Raw genomic sequence first — 21,282 nt, forward strand, 5'->3', positions numbered from 1 at the left:
GGGGGGGGAAGCTTGAATGCAGATATAACCATATAAGTGTTAGTGTAATCAACTTATTTCTACTAAGGAATTACTCCTAATTCTGTCTGTGGATATAAATAACAAGAATATGAAGTGTGTTCAGCTGGAATGTACATCCTTTTAGACAGATGCATGTGAGTTTTTCTAAAAATATACATATAAATGAACATTCTAAGTCTACATGCTTCAGAATGTCATCTGACCACCTCCCTTTTTGGTGAAAGATGGAACCTGTGCTTTAAAAGAAGTCTTTTGTTTATCTTAAGTTCAACTAATGGCAGAGGAATATAATTCTAGAGTAATTGCTGTCTGGTGTACAAGTGATATAGCTTTTTGAAAGGATTGTATAGAAAGGATAATGCAAGATAGAGTAAATTTCTAATGCAAGGTTAACTGCATATGGTATATTGTGTAACACAAAATAGTTTGCCTACAACGATGTAGTTAATAAGACTAGTGTTTGAAAATACCTTCACACCAATTCAGAGATATTTATTCTAGCACATTTCAATATAAACAACACAACACTGAGTTCTTATCTTCAATTTACATTGGTGTAAATTTTAAGTCTCTTATTTGACACTCTGTATGTATCCTTTCAATCTCCTTCCTCCCATGGTATGAGCCATTATCTCATGTCTTGCCTTTCTCCACTTCAGAATAAGGTCATTCTAACATGTAGATCTAACAAGAAATACAAATTTTCATTGATTGGTATTGTCTCTGATTACCCCTTTTGTGTTGTGTAGTGAACTGTATAGTAAAGGACATTCTGCACTGTCATGCAAAGCCGGTACTAAGGAATAGGCATCCTCAGTTTATTTATAAGCTCTTGCGTTTTAAACAAATGAGCCCCTTAAAGCTGGTCTTGAAAATATTTACAGTTATTAACCCATCACTAAATCTGAATATTTGGCATGGTTGTAGAAAATTTTCAGTTTTCCCATAGAGACAACTATTTTTTCATAGTTTTGATCAGAGATAGGATTCTCCAGGCTCAGAAATATCAAAGCATTGTGACATTTGATTATTGGAAAAATCTCAGTTTAATTTACAACTGAATATTGTAAATTGATTCCTTCTTGATAGGACAGTGACTGTTAGAGTTTGTGTTATCAAATAAAGCTTGTCATCTTTGTGGTTACATCTTTGTTGTAGAAACAATCACTTGGAATAGGACCATGAAGTACAAAATAGCTGTACATCATTCTTTGCTTTTTTCTTTTCTTTTTTTTTTTGCGTCATCAGTCTCTCAATTCTCACTTCCACTTCTGCTTTAGAATATTAAGAGCAAATGAATGATTGCCTCCCCTCTAATTTCCATTATGTTTATTCCATATTTGGAATGATACATATCTTAGCATGCTAGACATCTACATCCATAGCAGTGTGTTTGTGATAAAGACTGGAGTTTCCTTAAGTCACACAGAAATGTTTGTAGGAAAGTGGACTCTCAAAGTAAACTAGAGGATAACACGTAGCTATTCTGTATTTGGGTAGCAATTAATGAAGGTGCTACTGCATTGTGCCAAAATACTTCAAAACTGTTCCTTCATCATTATGAAAGATTTTTAGATGAAAATAAACTGCAGTAGATTTCTTACACACATGCTACATGCTATTTTCTAAATTGTGTTTTTTGCCTGTTTAGATTCTGCAGAATGTAGAATGCTTTTTGAGACTTAAACTGATCAATAGCTACTTGAGTTCTTCAAAGGCTCTTTGGATTTTCAGTTGCTAACAATTGAATGGATGAAAAAATGCTTAAGCACATCAATTGGATGGATGAACTTATACCAAAAAGAAATCGGAGTTCCATCTGAAACTGTACGCTGCCACAGTAGAGTTGCTGTAAGCATTTGTGATAGTTGAAGACATCAAGTGAATGGGTTTAAAAAAAAAAAATTATAAAGGCTTCCTATTTCTGAGGTACAAGAACTGGGGAAAATTTCTATTCAGAATTCATAGTGTATGTATGACATTAATGGAGTTCAGAATCGTCAGTACAACATGGCCTCGTAACTCTGAAGAAGAAATAGTGCTTATTCATTCATTTCTTTCCGTATATTTACTTTCTCTTTCCACCCTGTATTTTCTTTTTCTATTTCATCCTCAAGTTTCTTATCTTATTTTTCAGATCTATTAAAGTTTTTATCTATTTAAGTTTTTTAATTGTTATTTTATTATGATTTATGTTTGCAAGTTAACAGATTGAAAAATCTGTGAAAAGATTATTATTATTTTTTTTCCCCCTTTTCTCTTTTAAGATACGAGGAAATCGTGGAGGTGGAGGGTGCAGGAATTAGAAAAAATGTTCCATAGAATTATCTGAAGTATTGGGATAGTTGTGCTGTTTGAGAAATAATGTATGTCATATCAATTGGGGATCAGTTTTAATTAACACATGAGTCTAGGCTGCATGTGAATTTTTCCTGCTTTTGGATGACTTGGGGGGATTTGGTTTTATTTTGCGTACACATTAAAAAGAACAGAAAAGGAAATCAAAGGAAAACAAGCAAGAGGTATAATCACTTATCTCCATTTCCATGTCAATGAAAATGAGGGAAATTCTTTGCTGAAAAATTTTGAGATAGTTTCAATTCTATGCTTAAAATGGAGATGGAAAATTTTAGTTTTTTTTTTTAAGTTAGTTGCTTTGGAAAGTCAAAAAATTGTCATCAGCTATAATTAAAATGAAAACAATCAGTGAATAGGTCTTCTGTTAAGAATAAATTAAAAGACAAAATTCATAGCCTTATGTGAACAGCACAAAATACTCACCTGGAAGATTCACCTCGCTGTTGAAGAGTCTTTTGAAAAATCAGGAAATCCCTATAATGTATGGAAAGAGACTGTTTATCACCCTAATGGGAAAATGTACTGGAGGTAGAAGAACTGAAAGTTGATGATGTTTATTGCTTTGTTTTTCATTTTGGAGTTGTATGAACAGTTTTACTTACAATTTCTGAAAGTATTTTTATATTGTGTTTTATAGCTCTTTCTAACCTTAGTAGTCTACTCTGAATAACTTGCCAGACCCAACTAGTTTTATATGGAATTAATGCTTTTTCATTGGTAACTCTGTCTGGTTTCATTTTGCATTATTTTGGAGAAGTAGGTACAAAATCTTGTATTATGTACGTACCAAAAGTCCTGAGTGGCTTACTTGGAATTTTATCTACTATATCCTTGGAATATTTCCTATTTTTCTTTAATTTATTAAAAAAAAAAAGAAAAAAAGAAGATTTAATGTGAAACAAAAGGAATTTTAATATAAAAGGCCAATGGGAAATAAAGCTGTTAAGCATAAGAGATACATTTGAAAAGGAAATGGAATTTTCAAATTAGCTGTACTGTTACTCAGCAAAAACAACATCAGTGCTGAAGAAAAGCATAAGCAAATATACAGAACTTATTATGACATGCTTAAAAAGATATTTGAACCTTCTTTCGGACCTTCTCCACTCTTGAATGCCTACTTCACTTGCCAGCATTTTTCTTTAGTCTGGATTTTGCGCATTTCTTCTCTCCAGTGCTTTCCCTCTTTTGTCTGTATACAGCTGCCATTCCACAGCCTGGTAACTCTGCCGTGCTGTCAGCAACCAAGCAAAATCTTCACTTTTCTGCCTGCCGCAGTAGAAAATGCAAGAGGCCTTGCACAGAATTTCTCCCATTTGTTACATTTGCTTGCCATAGTACCAAATAGCTAAGCAGGCATTTTCGTAATAGAAATGAGTATGTAGTTATGCAGAAGTAGCAGATTTTGAAACGTTATCAGAATTTGTAATGTGTTTTTCTTTCAGAGAGGCATATTAAAAGAAAACAATAGCAGATTGATCCCAAAGTGCTTTTGAACTTACTCTATCCTCTGTTCGTTTCCCTTTTCCTAGGGGCAGTTGTAGCACACAGCAGATTTCATCTTATCATCTGGTTCTCAGCCCCAAAATCAAATTGATCACCACAGCTGCACTAAATAAAGTGTCTTTTCAATAGGTTATGATTCCAAATATTATTCAGCATTCTTCTGGCCAGGCACAGAGTTTGCCTTAACTTTTGACTTACTGCCTTCATCTTTGCAGTCAAAATTGCTGAGTAATCGGTGGATGCCAGTAAGGGGAAAGCAGAATGTGACTATTGCTGATTTCTTTTGTTTTGCTTACACTTGCTGCTCAAAACAAAAATACTTAACATGGTTTTCATTAATTATGAAGCACAGGCAAAGTGTTAAACAGAAAAATGTTGAAGCCTCTGATAAATATTTGTTTATATATCTACATGTAGACATTTTTATGCAACAATTGATGCATGTTATGGAATATCTTCCTCATTCTCTGATAGTGACCAAATATTTCAGTTTGAGCATTTTGGAATACAGTGGACTTTTATCTGACTGACTGGTTCAGCCTTTTTGGCTATCATGCTAAGAGAAAAACGATGGTGTGAATACTCCTCTGTTAAAATTTTTGCAATGCAAAAGTAGCTGTTTTAAATGCATTTGTTTTGAATTAAAGAAAAAAGTTCTGTTTTTTCTCTTTGTTTTCTTTCTATAGGCTGAGGTTCAGCTATGCTATCTGGAAGCACAAAGAGATGCTGTTGAACAGATGTCCTTAAAGCTATACAGTGAGCAGTACAACAGTAGTAGCAAACGAAAGGAAGAGTTTGCTGATATGTCAAAAGTTCACACAGTGGGAAGTAATGGGTAGGGAACTATTCTTTTTGTTGTTTTATTCTCACTGATCTGTATTATTTTTTACATGATATACTCTTTCTTACTTCTAGTTAACCCAAACTTTTCTTCCTAGGTCAAGAAGCAATGAAAAGCTTTGTCATATATTAATGAAAAAATTTATCTGTTCTAGATAAAGTACCCAAGTCATGCTTTGTTCTTAGAACTCCCTAACATTATCTAGAGGCAATCCATTGTTTCAATTAAAAATAAATGTAATGCCTTTTCACTTCAGACTTTTCTCCTGAAGTCTTCATTTCTTTTAATTTCTTAGCATATTACAAGGAAATGTCTTTATAGCTTGTTAATACAACTGCAAGACAATTCTCTGTAATAGTAATTATACTGGTGACTAAGGAAGTTAAATATAGAGCTAAAGTGTATATCTTACGTATATATATAAAATATGTATTATTTATGTAAATGTTATATATACACACATATATGTAAGTGAAGTTAAAATTCCCAGTTTTGTACTTCTAGAAAGCAGCAATTCTAATTCTTTTCATATTTAACTGTTTTCTTGGAAATTTGAGCAAAGAATCTTAGGCAGATTCATCACAGAAAAGGTCTCTTGAATGGCTGCCCCTCACTTTTCCACAATGAAAAGAATTTATTGTAGCTCTGGTTTAAGAGTTTTTCCTCTAACAAAACCATATTTGACAACTTTAAATGTACACAATTATAGTATAGCTCAGGTTGGAAAAGACCTTAAAGATCATCAAGTTCAACGCAACCTAACCAAACTACCCTAACAACCCTCCACTAAATCAAGTCCCTGCGCATCACATCCCAAATGGATTTTAAACACATCTAGGGATGGTGACTCAACCACCTCCCTGGCAGCCTATTCCCGTGCTTCACAACCCTTTCTGTAAAGAAGTTGCTCCTTGCTAGCCAACCTAAGCCTCCCCTGGCACAGCTTGAAGCCATTTCCCCTTATCCTGTCACCAGTGAGAAGAGACCAACCCCACTCTCACTGCGCTCACCTTTCAGGTATTCAAAGAGAGCAATAAAGTCTCCCCTCAGCCACCTCTTCCTCAGACTAAACAGCCCCAGTTCTTTTAGTTGCTCCTTGTAGAGCATATTTTCCACGCCCTTCACAAGCCTGTTGTCCTTCTTTGGACCTGCTTCAGCATCTCAGTGTCCTTTCTATATTGAGGTGCCCAAAAGTGAACACAGTACTTGAGGTGGGGGCCTCACCAATGCCGAGTACAGTCCTGCTCACCACACCATTCCTGATGGCCAGGATGCCATTGGCCTTCTTGGCCACCTGGGCAAGAATACGCTGGCTCATATTCAGCTGACTGTTCATCAGTACTCCAAGGTTCCTTTCTGTCAGGTAGCTTTCCAGCCACTCCTCCCCAGGCCTGTAGGGTTTCCTGGGGTCGTTGTACCAAAATGCAGGACCCGATACTTGGCCCTATTGAAATTCATACAGTTAATCTTGGCCCATCGATCCAGTCTATCCAGGTCCCTCTCTAGTGCCTTTCTACCCTCCCAACTTGGTGTTGTCTGCACACTTACTGAGGGTGCACTCAATCCCTTTATGAAGATTATCAATAAAAATGTTGAATAGGAATGGTCCCAGTACCAAGCCCTGGGGGAGCACTTGTGACTGGCTGCCAACTGGATTTGATTCCACTGACCACAACTCTTTGGATCCAGAGTGTTTCATCCAGTAGAGCATATGCCCATCCAAACTGTGGGTTGCCAGCTTCTCCATTAAGATGTTTTGGGGGACATCCCTGTCAGTTCATAATAGTATGCGGCAAAAGTATTTAAAAAGAGCTGACTAGTGTACATCCTCACCCTGATACAAGTTTTCTAGTAACCAGAAAATTCAGTAGAACTTTTACTTTCAACTTCATATGAAAGGAGCATCACTGACCAAGCTGCTCTTCATCCTTGAAACTTTGTTTTACAATTGTTAACTCAACGTTGAGTTGGAAATAAAGTTTTATAAAATTACTAACTGTAAGGATAAATGAGTCTTGTAAACGTCCCCTCTTATACAGGAAGATGACTGTTTTAGAAAAGTTGATATGGGCTAATTATGTAGGATTACTTATCTGAGATCTTGATTACTTATGCAGAAATCTGTCAGTTTCTCAAACATGCTAGAGCAGCTATTGCTAGCTATAATTTGTTTAGAATTGATACATTTATGTATATAGATGTGTACTGGGGGTTAAGTGTTCAAAAACAGCTTTTAATTTTGCAGCCAGAGTTGAATGTGAGCAAGACTTGAGGCTGGAATTTTTTGTGGTACACAGACTGTAAAACAGTAACAGAGTTAATTTCCTTGAGAATAAAGGCTATAAAGAATGCTTTAAGCCTCATGATAAAATCTAGTCTGTAACTCTAAATATCATACATGTGAGGCAGATGGGGAGGCTCTTGGCTGCATTTGTCTGCACTCATAATATCCTGCGTATTACTGGTAATGATGATCTAGTGGTGTTCTCTGTTTCTGCACTGTAGTCACCTTTCTGGGCCTTTGTAATCAACTTAGACTTTATAGGCTCAGCAGTAGGTTGAAAGGCCAAAGGATGTGAGGGAGATAGACACACCATGTGTTTATAGAAAACCTGATGGGCTGAATTCAGAGGGATTCAGTTTGATCTAGTTTGAAGTATTGTATTGAAAACAATGGTAATGCCTTCCAGCTATGAATACATAGCTTTGAAAATAAATTTTATGCAGCTTTTCCTTACTGCGTAAAAACTATAAACAGAAGTTCTGTAGTAGGATGAGCAGGTATCTGTTGCAGGATGACTGAGATCTGTACAGACAAGATGCCGTTCAGCTAATTGGGAAAATTAGGGTATCTGTCCATTGCTTGTTGTGGACACTGGGCCCAGGATGAAGAAATAAGCCTCCAGGGAGAACAAGAGTAACTGTAGATGGAGAATTGTTTATACAGTAGTGACTTTGTGCAGTAAACAGCTAAACTGATATTGCAGTAGTAGTAGAAATTAGTATCTGCAGAACAGGATGATGCTAGTTACTCTGTAAAGAACAAGATTTCCTGCAGTGTAGATGTTATTATGACAATAGAGAGGGTTGTGTGTATGGAATATGAGACAAAGTTAAGGTCAGAATATTGATTTCTCCTATATCCGCCTAATAAGGTCATGTATGGAAAGGAGTTCCAAAAAACGATGACCTAGAAACCTGAAAGAACTTTGTGTCTGGCTGATTTTTTTGGCAGGCATTGCAGCATGTTTACAGTACTTCTAAATACTATGTGAATGATGCTATCAAAGAAGTAATACAAACTGCAAATGTGTAGTAGACGTGGCAAAAAAGACTAAAAGAAATAGCTTCGCATTCCTTTTTATTTATTAATGCCACAGATGAGTTGGTTCTCTCATGAGGAAGGTGCTCATGAATTTTCATTCAAAATAATAAATTGATGTCCACATTTTAAGAAATGTGTTTAGGGTTCAAGGGATTAGACATGCAACTCTGCATATCTGATTCCCTGTTTACCAAGGTAAAATATACTTCTTAATGTCATTTCAGTTATTACGTAGCTAATGATTTTAGCTTATTAACCAGCAAACCTATATAAAGAGAGCCCTTTAACATTAAAGCTTTTGTGTTATCTACTAGACTTTTCTGTAGCTTTCATTTGTAACACTGATACAGTATTTCAGAGGTTATGTTTTCCTTCACTTTGCCTGTAGCAACATGAAAAAGATCTGCTAAGCCTATGTAAAGAAAACTATTCTCAACATAAGACACATTCAACATACCACCTAAATACTGACAGGTACATTTTATCTTAACATGTCACTGATACTATGTTTGCTGAGTTTTCTAAGTATCATTTTAGCAACTTAATAGTTTATCTTTTTTTTCCAGATAGTAATTAAAGGGTAGTCAGTATTTTCCATTTAGATTTAAGACATTCATTTTTCAAAGCAAAGCTTCTATTTGAAAAACATCAGAATTTTTTTCAGAACTATTATAAATAGTGCAGTCCATTATTATTATTTTTAAATGATGCTTTAAGGCTTCACTCTTCAGGAAAATAAGAGCAGTAGACAGTTTGCTTAAAAGTATTCCCAGTTAAATTTATTTTACAATCAGGAGGAAAAATAATAAAAATAAAAATAAAAAAAAAATGGAAAGAGACGCAAGATGTAAACTATAGGAAAAAAAGAAATTCTTTCTTGGGATTTTTCCCATGAATCCTGTTTCTCTCACTCTTTATTTTGGGTTAATATGTTTAGAATGTTAGCTAGATATCAAACTGGGAAACAGCAGGACAGTACTTATTTGGATTTTGTAAAGGTCAAGGAAAAGTGCTTTTGTGTGTATTTAAAAGATCAATTCATTCTCTTATACCAATAAATGGACAAATTTGGATTGTAACCAAAATGTGGTTCAGTAGATTTAAAGCAGGTGTTTGGATCCAGCATATGTGCTGCACATTATATTGAAATCCCAGTTCACTTCTTGGTGCTGTTTCCAAAGGCCCATCCCATCCCACTCTGGCATCAGAAGACCACGAACGTTGGATGTTAGGCTTTGATTCAGTCATTTCATATCTTAATTCAAATATTTCACCGATACAAATGGACTAAGTCCAAATGAATCAGGACCAATTTACATGAAATGAAATTGAGTCTCTTATGTGATAAAACACATGTTTTAATAAATGCCTGTCAATTTTATGACACTGGATAATATTTGGATAAGACAGAAGGGGACTAAAGGAACACTACATACTAAACATAAAGAATGGTTATAGTCTTTTCAGAGAAAGAGATAAAGATTCAATATTACTTCTAATATAGTATTGAAAATGGAGTTTAGTTTTATTTTAGTTTCAAAATGTCATTTGAGAGAAATGGCTCCTGAAAGAGGAGAAAAGCCCTGAACTCCCAATGAAACTGTTATATTTCAACAACTGTACTTTTTTGTATGCTAGCTCTTCTTTGTAATTGCACCATTGCTTACTTTCTGAGGACAGTGAGTAGTTTAAGCAAATACCTCATAAATTATTGAGTACAAGTACACTAAGTACAGTGGATTAAAATGGAGTTACTTCAAAAGTGGGAATCAACACTTGGGCATTATACAAGGCTTCCTTCATTGTCAGCTTGTTGAAAATAATACCAGAGAAGGCAAATAGTTTCCTGTATCTCCTTCTGTCCCACTTTCTCTCTTTCTTTCCTTCTTTCTCTTTCTTGCTTTCTTTCTACGTGTTTTCAAAATTACCATGCACGTGGTACTCTAGTTATTATTATCTGAAACTGCAATAGCATTAATAACATTAGAAACATGTTTAGTTTATTGTTTCTCTGGTGAAATACTGCTAATTTTTTTTAAATGGCATTGCTAAAGATACGGAAAGCTGAAATAGTTTTCAGTATTTGGATAAATCAGCTTCAGTGGAACATGTACAATTGTTTGATCAGTCTGTTTTTTTTTTTTATACTACTGACAAGGCTTTTGTTAACTCCAGTTCTGGATGTTTGGAGATCTCTTTCCAAAGTGTATCTTTTTGATGAACGTGCAGTTTTTTAGCATGTACCTTCTGTCTTGTACTACGGTGTTTGAGAAAAAACTATGCTTTACTTATTCACTAAGCTTTCAATGGAGAATCACATTAATCCTTTTAAGCTCCTTATTCTAATGATTTATTTTGTTGAATACCGTAGTGATCCTCCTTTGAATTTTAATGATTGCTGGCTATTCAAGGATTCATTGTTTTGACTTCCTGTCCTTACCTTTGTTTCTTACATGTCTGTAGGGAACACCTGTCTAATACTGTATCTGGCCTTAGTTCTCACTGGCTTACCATATTCACTCAAGCCTATCTTAAGGCCTTAAGTTGAAATGCTAGCTACTCATCCATGAAACTAAATGTAGGATATTTACAGAGATAGGCAGATAGACAGCAGAGGGATGGCTGAATGGATTGAGTCATTTTTCTGTGAAAATAATATTTTTATATGAATTGTATTGGAATTATTATTGCAAAGTTTACTCATTATGAAGTCAACCCTTTAAAAAACATTAATCAATGTTATTTGTGAAAGATTTCTATTTCAAAAATTTTGAAGCAAATGCAATATGCCAACAGTTGTCAGGATTTGGCATCAGCCACTGAATTTAGGTCATGGCACTGGCTTAAATTGGATTTCAGTTTTCATTTTCCTCAACTCTGTATAAATACAGAATGTCTCTTTAGAAATATAACTAGAAACATCATGAGTTTTCAAGAATATATTATTCTAATACAAGATTTTAACAACTACACTGTATTTATGCATAATACATTTTGTTCCTTATCTACAGCCTTTTGGACTTTGATTCAGAATACCAGGAGCTCTGGGATTGGCTGATTGACATGGAATCCATTGTGATGGACAGCCATGACCTGATGATGTCAGAGGAGCAGCAGCAGCATCTTTACAAGGTTAGTGTTACCGTTACTGCCTTTACCTAGCTATAGAAGATCTGATTAGCTTGACAAGCCTTTCTCTCACAGGATATCGCTGCGTTCATTGTATGTATCATGGTGTCTATTAGAATTCCTTTCCCTGTCCCCAACCTCATTTCCATCCCCTGTGCGCTGACAGGCTGCACCGACATCATAATTGCAAGAAAGTTCCCTTTATCACATTCTATTTGGTGTAATTCTATAGAAGGACAAAGATTTCTCTTCAAGATGAATAGAAATAAATGAAACGGCATTAATAAATAGAGTGAAACAAAATGAAGGAAAAAAAATGAAATGGTAGCATTTTACAAAACGTGTTTTGATTGGAGCTTTCAGCTGAATTTTCATCCACCTTTCAGACCTCTTCTGGGATGAAAGAAATTTGCCTTGATTTTGGTTTGCTGCTGCCAGAATACAGGACTCTTCCAATTTAATTTTTATTAGTTATCCGTAAAGCAGTTGTTGTCATGTTAAGTCATTATACCTGCCTTTTGATTTCAACAAAATGATTTTGGACTTGCATATTTATAATGCAGTTTTCAGATATGTGTGTATGTTTATATACATACATATACAGAGCTTCTTATATTTATCATAGTAGCCTTAGCTGAGAAGCTTTATCACTTTTTTTTTATGTATGATTACTTAGAGGAAGTTGTCCAAAATGAGTGATTTGATCCTAAAACTGTTCCAGGCTTCATTCTGCATTAGAGAAGCTACAGTCTATGGGTACTAGGGGTAGTGGGGAAAAGGAAGGAGGGGCTTTTGACAGAAATATCAGGCTGCAGTAAATCTTCCTCATTTAGGCAATTTTTATTGGAGTAATTCTGACAGTTGTCATCCTTGAATTGCTTTGAGCATATGGCATATTTCAAAGAGCAGATTGTGAATCATAAAAAATAAAATTAATAACTAACCACAGAATCAGCAACAGTATAATGACAAGAAACAACTACCCTCTAGCTTTTTTTTAATTTCTTTTCGAATAAATGGTACATTCAAGGTCAAATAGAAGTTGTTTTCTTTCTCTTTTGATAGCACGATATGATAATTTATTAAACATAATTTAGTTTTTCGTGCTTTGGTGTCTTATTTTCTTGATGGTCTTCTTGAATTTTATTCTCTTTAATTTTAGTCCTTTTATTTAAAATATCCTATGAAAAAGGGTTGTTGAACAAGTAAAATGTGTTTAGGAATGGAAATATGCTTCAGATCTGAACTATTTTAGTCTGCAACTGAGTTTATTTCAGTAATCTCTATTTCTTTTTTGTCAATCATTTATTTTCACTAGCGTTTCACTAATTTTCCTATCTTTCTAAGCACTTAATCAGAATAAATTGCACAGACAGTTCTTGTTCTCCATAAGTTCAGAAATAAGCAACATCAGAAGTGTATATAAACTTTTTGCAAGTCTAAAACAGTAGTGTCTGTTCTTATAAGACCAGCAAGTACATGTGTAATCTAGCTGTTAGTCTTAGTAGTATACTTTAAAAAAAAAAAATCAATGAACATAAATAACATTTTAGGAAAAAAAATCAACTCATAAATATAAAAAGCCACAGTGCTTACACAGCATAAGTATTTTAGGTGCTGTTTAGGATACTTCCCTTTCTGATATTCAAATGTAGCCATTAAAAATAATTATAGATGGTCAGATGTAGTGATGTGTATGGTCATATATGTAATGAGAAGAGGGCAGCAATTTATGAATTACTTGGCAGTAGAGGATGAAGGCAAAACGAGAAATATTGTTTACTCAAGATGGGGAATATTCATCTTTTATTATTACCAAATTCTGTCCTATGATACGTGTGACACTTCCAAAAGCTGGAAGTTTGTGTCAGAGACAGTAACTGTAACTTATACAGCATATACACCAGTACTGCTTCCTGTGCAGAATCAACTTACTTGCTGGGCAGTTTCCCCAGCAAGGGCATCTGCTCAGTTGTAGAGCCCCTGCCTTAGAAGTACTGACCACTGCAAAACCTCTTGAAGAAAGACAGAAAGAAACAGACTGCTTATCCTCTTAACAGGGAATATTCTCTGAATACACCTTTATAGTGAAAGCAGAAAGCAAATTGTTAATGGACAAAAGGAAAGACTTAAACAACTAGACATTTTCAGTTTGGTTAAGAAGTGGCTGAGAAGTGTCCACAAACCAGAATGAGTATTTTCAGGTAATGTAAAAAGCTTGAGTGAATAGCATTAAGATCTATTAGCCTTTCAAAAGAAAACAAAAACAAACAAAAAACAACCAAAAACACACCAAATAACCACCTCCCAAAAAAATGTTGAAAACCCCATAATTTCAGACCTTTAAAAGTAGACAAAAGGAAAAAAAAAATCTACACTAGCAAAAAATTAGAGATTAGATAAATTAGTAGGTCTTTATTATCCTTAATTTTTGAGATTCAAGTAACAGAATAAATGTCTTCAGAAATGCCATTAATAGTTTTTGTTTTTTAAGTAGCCAGTATCAGATGTGACACCCTATTGTTTTTTAAGTTTTATACAAGATGGTGGATGATCTAGTACTCAAAGGCATTGGCCACCAGCACTGTTTACTGTTCTCTTCACTGTGAACAATGTCTTTGTACTCCATGTGGAAAGAAATCTATAAAGAGATATTCAGGTAGCTTTTATTATCAGAATTCCTCAGTGTTGTGGGGTGTCATGAAAACACAGGTCTTGCTTTTGTCATCCTTACCAGTTACAGTTTCAAATATGAACTTTCTAATGGCACTCTCTGCATTTCGGTGGATTCTCCTAAACCCACAGATTTCTCAGTAACTGAGCTGATAAGTAATTGCACCTATAAGCCAGCTCAGCAAACTGCCCATGGCAGGGATCTGGCTGTGGTATCACTGTTACCAACAGTGATCATTGCCCCTGAGATGTTCATGAATGGGATGGAACAGTGGTAGCACAGTAAATCAGAAGGGAAAAGCATACCTTACAGCAGCCTAACATAATACGTAAATGCTAAAATTGCATAAAGGAAAATAAAACACATTTTTATAGTTAGTCTATTTTCCCAGTACTCTGGGAATTTTAATTAATATTAAAAAATATTAAAAAAATAATTAAATTTTCAGATTTAATACAAATTTAACTCTCTGTTTAATTTTGTTTTTTTTTTTATATTTTGGTAGCTTTTTTTTTTATTATTATTAGGATCCTCAATATCTCTCTTTAATCAGGTTTTATTGTGCACTTAATATAAGAGAAACAACACAACCATTCTTTTTTTTAAACTCTGAATATGTACACCGACTTCCCCACATTTCCAACTTCAGTGCAAAGACATGCAGAAATAGAAAACTATTCTTCCTTCACTTTCCTCCCAGTGTTCCCCTGCAGCTCTAAATGATTTCAGCTTTACACTCTTACACTAATGATTTTGAAAATTAACTGGTGTGTGATGGAATGGCAGTCACAGAACACACAGCTGAGAGTTTATCTGTTACCTAATGCTGTATCTGTTAACTAAGAAAAAATTAAAGAAACACATTCCCTTTTTTTTCTTTTTTTTAATTTCTTTTTGGACTCTCACTTTGTACTGCTGTAACAACTCAGTTTAATGCCTAATGTATTATGTTTATTTCATTTTAATCTACTACATGTGAGCCTGATCTCATAAGCTCTGAGTACACAGAACTTGCATTGACTTCAGCTGCATTCATATGCTGTTACCGAAGGATCAAACCCAAAGAATTCAAACTCTGCTAATTAGCCCTTTAGTGAGAACTTGAGTAATTCTGCACCTTGAGTGTTCAAAAATGAAGCAAATCGGTATTTACTGGAACTGGGGAGATTAGAAATGAGTATACTATGCAGAAAAGTTAATGATAATTCTTTCCATTTCCCTCAGAAGATTAATTGCAAAACTTAATTGTGTTAGATTAAAACCCCATTTAAATAAGTACAGTATGATTGTTCAGCCTGTTGGCATGTTCAGAATAAAATTATGTAAACATTTTAAAATATCAAATAAAAGAAATTGTATTTTCTGTTTGGTTACACGTGGTGGATGCTGTTTTTAATACAAACTGCATGAGCTGTGTAAGACTTGCACTTAAAAGTTCTCAGAAAACATGGGCATGAGAGGAGGAAGAAAACCTGATGTGGTAGCACAGAGATTGTGAAGAAATGCAGTTGGTGTGGCATTTGGGCGGGTTAACTGCAAAAGTGCCTGCTTGCGGCAAGCAGACCCCTGGTTTAAATCACATTAAAACATATATCAAAAGCTGAGGATATGCTTCAAACCAAGTTAAAAACTGCGTAAGGTGCGGCTTCTTCCTCTGGGTGTGCTGCTGCTCCACTGGCCGCCCTCCTGGCACGGCCTGGGCAGCCCGAGTGGATCAAACAAACCCTGCTGAAAGTTTCCCTCATTTGCATCACTTCTAGACAGCCCTGTCGTACTCTTTGCTGACAGGAAATCACTGTCTTTGTCACCTTTTTTCAGTGATCTCCTTTTGGCAGAGATCGGCCATGTGACCAGGATTAATCACAACAGTTCTGGCTCAGAACTCAATGACATGTTTTCCTCAGCACTTCAGCAATGGTGTAGAGGAGTCAGTAGGAAATGACTACATTAATTTCAGAGTGAAAAGATAATTAACACTTAAGGACTAGTGCTATAACCTATGAAGCTGTTATTCAAATTAAAACTAATTTGTTGAAAACTTGTGAAAAAAAACCTGTTCTTTAAAGCAACTGTTAAAATAATCTTGCAAGTGTCCCCAAGTTTAACATGAAGAACAAACTATATTTAATGCCATAGTGTAAATACTGAGAAACTTCCACATTTGAAACTGGAGGCTGAAGTATGTAAAGTGCTTACTTAGATGATATGAATAGGATACTGGCAAACAAAAGCAGCAGTGTGCTCCTCGAATGCTGTGCTTAAAGGAGTTTCCTTGGCAACAGAAATGCAGTTCCAAAAGTAGACAGAACTTTCCTCAGAAAACATACTATTAATAACAACCTTCCGGAACAACTTGGAACAATTTGACTACTTGGCAATAATAATGCCAAGTGTTCTGCAAATTAATCTAACACATAACAGTTGTATGTTTCTCTTGCCTGTAATTCTCCTGAACCGGAGGACTGAGTTTTCTTCAGGCAGAGGATATGAATGTGTGAAGCAGTTCCAAATGCTGCAATAGAAAGAGGGCTCAAATAGCAGCAGCCTAGAAGGATCAATTTATGTGCTTCATATCATTTTAACTTGTAAAACAGATTAGTTTAATTGGATTACTTTGTTCCATTTAAAATGAGTCCTACGTACCTACTGAAGCTGCATTGTGGTTCAGTCTTTATTTCAAGCAGATTTTCCGTATAAAGAAAACTTATTAAAAGATTAACAGCCTGAAGAGTGATATATTTGGACAATATGCTTAGGGGATTGGTTATAAATGAGAAAGCGTGAAGATTTTTTGCTCCTATAATGCATATTGTGCAGGGTCCAGACAGCCCTGTCTCTAGTAATGTGTCAGTGGTGCGCAGGGCTGCTGAAGCAGTCAGTGAAAAAAGATGCTGACAGGTACTGCGAAGAAGCTCTCAGCACACTGCAGGATTAAGCCCTTGTAGGTAGTAACTACAAATCTACTATGCATGCAGTATTTTTATGTATGTCATCATTTCCGTATGAGCCAAGAGAATAAACTAATTTTGGATTTGCCTTGCCACTAAGAATCATTAGAATTCCACTAAAGGCCATAAGTTTATTAGACAGGCAAAGTAGACTCTGCTACTGCCTTGACTTTTCTTGAATTCGTGGATCTAAAGGTTAAAAGTAATCAATATCTCATTGTGCAACCTGATAATAACCGTGATGTTAAAATCTAAATGATTGCAGATAGCACTTAGGTGTGTTGACCCACTTGGGAAGGTGGTTTTTTGTTTGTTTGGTTGGTTGTTTTGTTTTTGTTTTTTGTTTTTAATTGCAATCAGAATAGTTATTATAGTTAGCTAACAATTTTTTTAGGCTAGCTTGCAAAAATCACCACCTTTTCAAAATACATCTTTAACGCTACTAGCAAATCATGTCCAAAATTAAACCCCAAAGTGAAAGCTCTTCTCTGATGAAACTCATGTAATTCTTTAAAAAAATAAAATAAAAATTATTTCACTAAATAGTATCAATTAAGGTATTCAATAGCAATAGTAAACCGTAAATTACAGCATGTACTTGTGTCTTTGTAAGTGGAGTGATATGTCAACCATATGATATGCATCAATGTCAGCTATTGTTTGCCTTTGACACCGTAGTATGTTTTTAACTGTCGCACAGAGTAAAATAACTTCACTGAATTTTGCAGCAAACTTTATCTTCAAAATACGAATGAATTCCTTGCTATCTCTGGCAAATTCTATATTTTAAAAAGCAGTAAATGAAATTATTGTTGGCAAAAATTCTTCTTTAAAATAGATAAATTTTAAGTTTTAATATTTTGCATAATTACAACAGGAAAGCACTAATTATTATGCCAACAGAATTACAAATTAAGTTTAAAGCATGAGTAAAGAAGGAACAAGAAAAATATTCTTACATGTTCTTGGTTGCTTCCCTAATACATTTCAAATTTAAACATGCAACTTCTAGAGAAAACTCCCCATGTTTCCAAAAAAAGTGTCTTCATGCGTTTCCCGAGAATAAGTGAGTTTCTCCTATTTCTTCCCAGCGTGACACTGAAGATGAACTTCACATTGTAGCAAAGCAGTATTTACTGAGCTTGTAGCAAAAGCCAGCACAGCTTTTGGGAGATTAAAGCAGTGTGTCTAGAATGAAAGAGGCATTGGACTTCAAACAAAAGTAGATGTGTACCACATAGCTGTCATCACCATTCCATACTACAGCTGCAAAATGTGGACAATTTACAGTCATCACGTCAAGCATTTTAGTCAACTCCACATGCTCTGTCTTTGTGCCCTTGCTGGTATAAAATGGTAGGATAAGGTCACAAGCACTGAGACCTTAAAGCATTACGAAAGATTCAGTTCTGAAGCAACAGTCTGGCAAACTGCGTTATGATGGTTTGAGTGTCTGTGTCCAGCAGTATATTTTTTCAAAACATTTTCTGTTCATCAAGCATTTTAGTTCATTTTAGTGAGGAAATGGCAACTTAATTCACCGTGAAAGGATGATGAAAATTACCACATTTGTTATTTTCTGTGTTCCAGGACTACGTAGCATTCAAGGTAAAAAGTGCTGGAGATTGGTCTCAGATATACTTAGTCATCGAGCTAGGATTTCCTAATATAAGATGTCATGCTTGTGTTGTTACACTTGCAATCAGACACTTGGTATAACAGTACTGGTGCTGCAATGCTTTTCTTTGCCCTGAGCAGAGTAAAGAATCTGTATGATGTCCCAAAACATGGGCATGTTCTGATTTATGTTCTTAGCATGATCTCTCAAAAATTTATCCTTTTGCATAACGAGCTTTAGATTAGGAGTATTTTGTTGTTTTCTGATAGACTAGATCATGTACAGACCACGTGTAAGTCCTAGAGCTGCCCACTGAGGCTAATATTTAATGTATTACCATAGGTTTCAGGATTCTAGAGACATATTTTCAAAGTTGCATGTTGAACTTGGCTTGTTTGGCTTTAATAAAGTCAGTAGGAATTAGCTGACTAAAAGAATCTTATGCAGTCATTTTGGAATTTGCACTCATAATTCACTCATGAAATCTCAAATACAATAATGCCAGATAAAGAGATCAGTCGTCTATAAAGAAGTTTGAAGAAGCCAGGACTGATTTATCTTTATTACACTGTATCTAACTCTCTTTGCTGCTTTAGTCAACGTTTCACTGCTGTTGTTCTGGGTTCCAAAATCATGTACTACCAATTAAGCATATGCAGGAATGTAACATAAAAGTGGCTCAATTGAGTCAAAGAGCAGTGAATCTTAGAGAATTCCCCTGACATTTTCCTTCTTTGAAGATATCCAGCAATCCTGACCTGATGTCGAAGTAATGTTTCCTACCTTAAGTGGTTTCTCAGACCAAACTTCACATGGTAAAGACCTGCCTTTTGTGTGACGTGTGCAGGTCTTTGCAGCTGCCTTTTACTGATCTTCTTTGATGCCCCATAGTATTCATGTTGGAGGGCACAGTAAACAATATGTTAAAGTAAGACAAAATTAGGACGATAACAGCATAATTCTTAATGGTGTATGTGAACAGGTTAATGTTTTTTTAGCAGCTTGGTAGATTGGACTTTTTTACTGTGATACAGATAAAAAATTCACTAGTGCTTTGATTGGCAGTGCAAATATGTGGGGCAATAGTGTTACCCTATTTCTCATATTACTTGCCAAGTTTAATTAATTTTCCTATTTTTTTTTCACATCATCCCACAGGATAAAATGTATGTGTATTTTCTGAAGTCATAGGAATTATATTTTATCCATGATATTTTTGTTCATAACTGTAATACAGGAAATATTTTTTTTATTTCCTCATTTCTCCTCTAAGTATACCTCATAAGTAACTGATACTGTAGCACTTATTTCAAAAAGCAGAACAAAACAAAACAAATGACCATACAAAACCTTGTTACCAGGTTTTCTAGGTGAAACCCAAATTCACTAAATCTCAATTAACTTGAAGTTGCAGTACCTTCAATTCATATGTATCAAAATCATAAAAATTGTGTTACAGTGAAATATACCAGCTTACTATCTTAAGAAATTTTGCTTTTATTTTTTACATAAATATACATAAGATATATATTCTCTTTATGTATTTTATACAAAGTACTTTTATTTATTTGTAATATTTTTAAATTTGTTTACAAGTTTACATTTATGTGATTGTTTTGCAATGTTTTTATATATTTTAATATATTTTACTAAAAATATCTACAATATTTTGTGGTAATTTCTCTATCAAGGTAAAATAGGCAATTATCATACATAATTTTATTCATAGCTGTTGCAGTTGTAGTTGTATTTGTCCATTGGGTTCTTAGGGTTGATTCCACTCAGCTCCCATGGCCAGTGGGAAATACCTGTAGCCTTTTGTAGATACTGACATTTTAGCATTGCAGAAACACAGTTGCTATAAAATTGCAGCAATCATGAACTGTAAATTTTAAAATTTGTCTGAATGGAGTTATCGTTTTGGGTGAAGACAACAGTTGTCCCTTCAGTCATCATTGTTGCAGAATGATGGGTACTATTAAGATGTGCAGAACATACTCCATATGTGGCACAGAGCAGATGAGCAGCATGTCAGAGACTGCAGAGAAAGCTGTGGACAGCTTATAGCTTGAACAGTGATTCAGTGGGAGAAGAGGTCAACTGTGAAGACTAATTTAGATTTCTAGAGTAGACCAGCCTCTAAGAAATGGAGGTTCTTCCAATGGGGTAATTCAGGGTAGAAGCTTAAGCTAAGCACTAATATAGTTTCAGGAAAAATCTTTTTTCTCTTATCTCTATCTCCACTGATTGTATAAAAAGTTTATGAAGATCAGCCTCACTCAACATTGCCTCTCACTGACTTTCTCTGTTATCATGAAAAGAGGGTTTTTTAGTACCATTGTGTCATGTCTGTGCAATGTTCCAGTTTGAAACCCTGCTGTGATGCATCCAGAATTTGACAGACATTACACTGGAGTTTAATCATCTCTGCTGTACCAATTGATTTTGCTTAGAAATGGGAGATGATGGATAAAGGATTTCTTTTAGAGATTTTCAGGTGGTAACTTTATAAAGATGAACATTTCACTTTTTCAATGAACTATTTAGACAGACAGACATGGTTTTTTGCTGGCTATCATCAAGGAAGACTATGTGTCTGCTAGGGGAGAGGAAGAATAATAATTCCTGAGACCTCTTAGATTTTTACAGTGTCTGGAGAGATCAAATAACTACCATCAGATATGAGAAATAGTTAGTCCCACGAACTTTTAGGACGTTCATGTGTATTGTTTGTTTTGATTTTTTAACAAGTGTATCTAATTTAAAGTTAGGCTTCATTGTTCTCCAACAAGTCAGTAGTCAAATCATACTGCGAGTATGGAAGACTTTTGCCTTTCTTCCCTTCCTCTCCCCCCCCCAAAA

At 34.9% G+C, this 21,282-nt stretch overlaps 1 protein-coding gene across 1 annotated transcript in view; it reads left to right on the forward strand.

The window, feature by feature from the left end:
• AKAP6 (A-kinase anchoring protein 6) overlaps positions 1 to 21,282 on the forward strand; it is a 273,079-nt gene that overhangs the window by 177,707 nt on the left and 74,090 nt on the right. The window contains 2 exon segments of the mRNA XM_031553601.1: positions 4,572 to 4,720; positions 11,063 to 11,183. Of these exon segments, the coding sequence (XP_031409461.1) occupies positions 4,572 to 4,720; positions 11,063 to 11,183 (270 nt within the window).

The sequence above is a fragment of the Meleagris gallopavo genome, chromosome 5, assembly GCF_000146605.3.
Source record: "Meleagris gallopavo isolate NT-WF06-2002-E0010 breed Aviagen turkey brand Nicholas breeding stock chromosome 5, Turkey_5.1, whole genome shotgun sequence".
Taxonomy (NCBI): domain Eukaryota; kingdom Metazoa; phylum Chordata; class Aves; order Galliformes; family Phasianidae; genus Meleagris; species Meleagris gallopavo.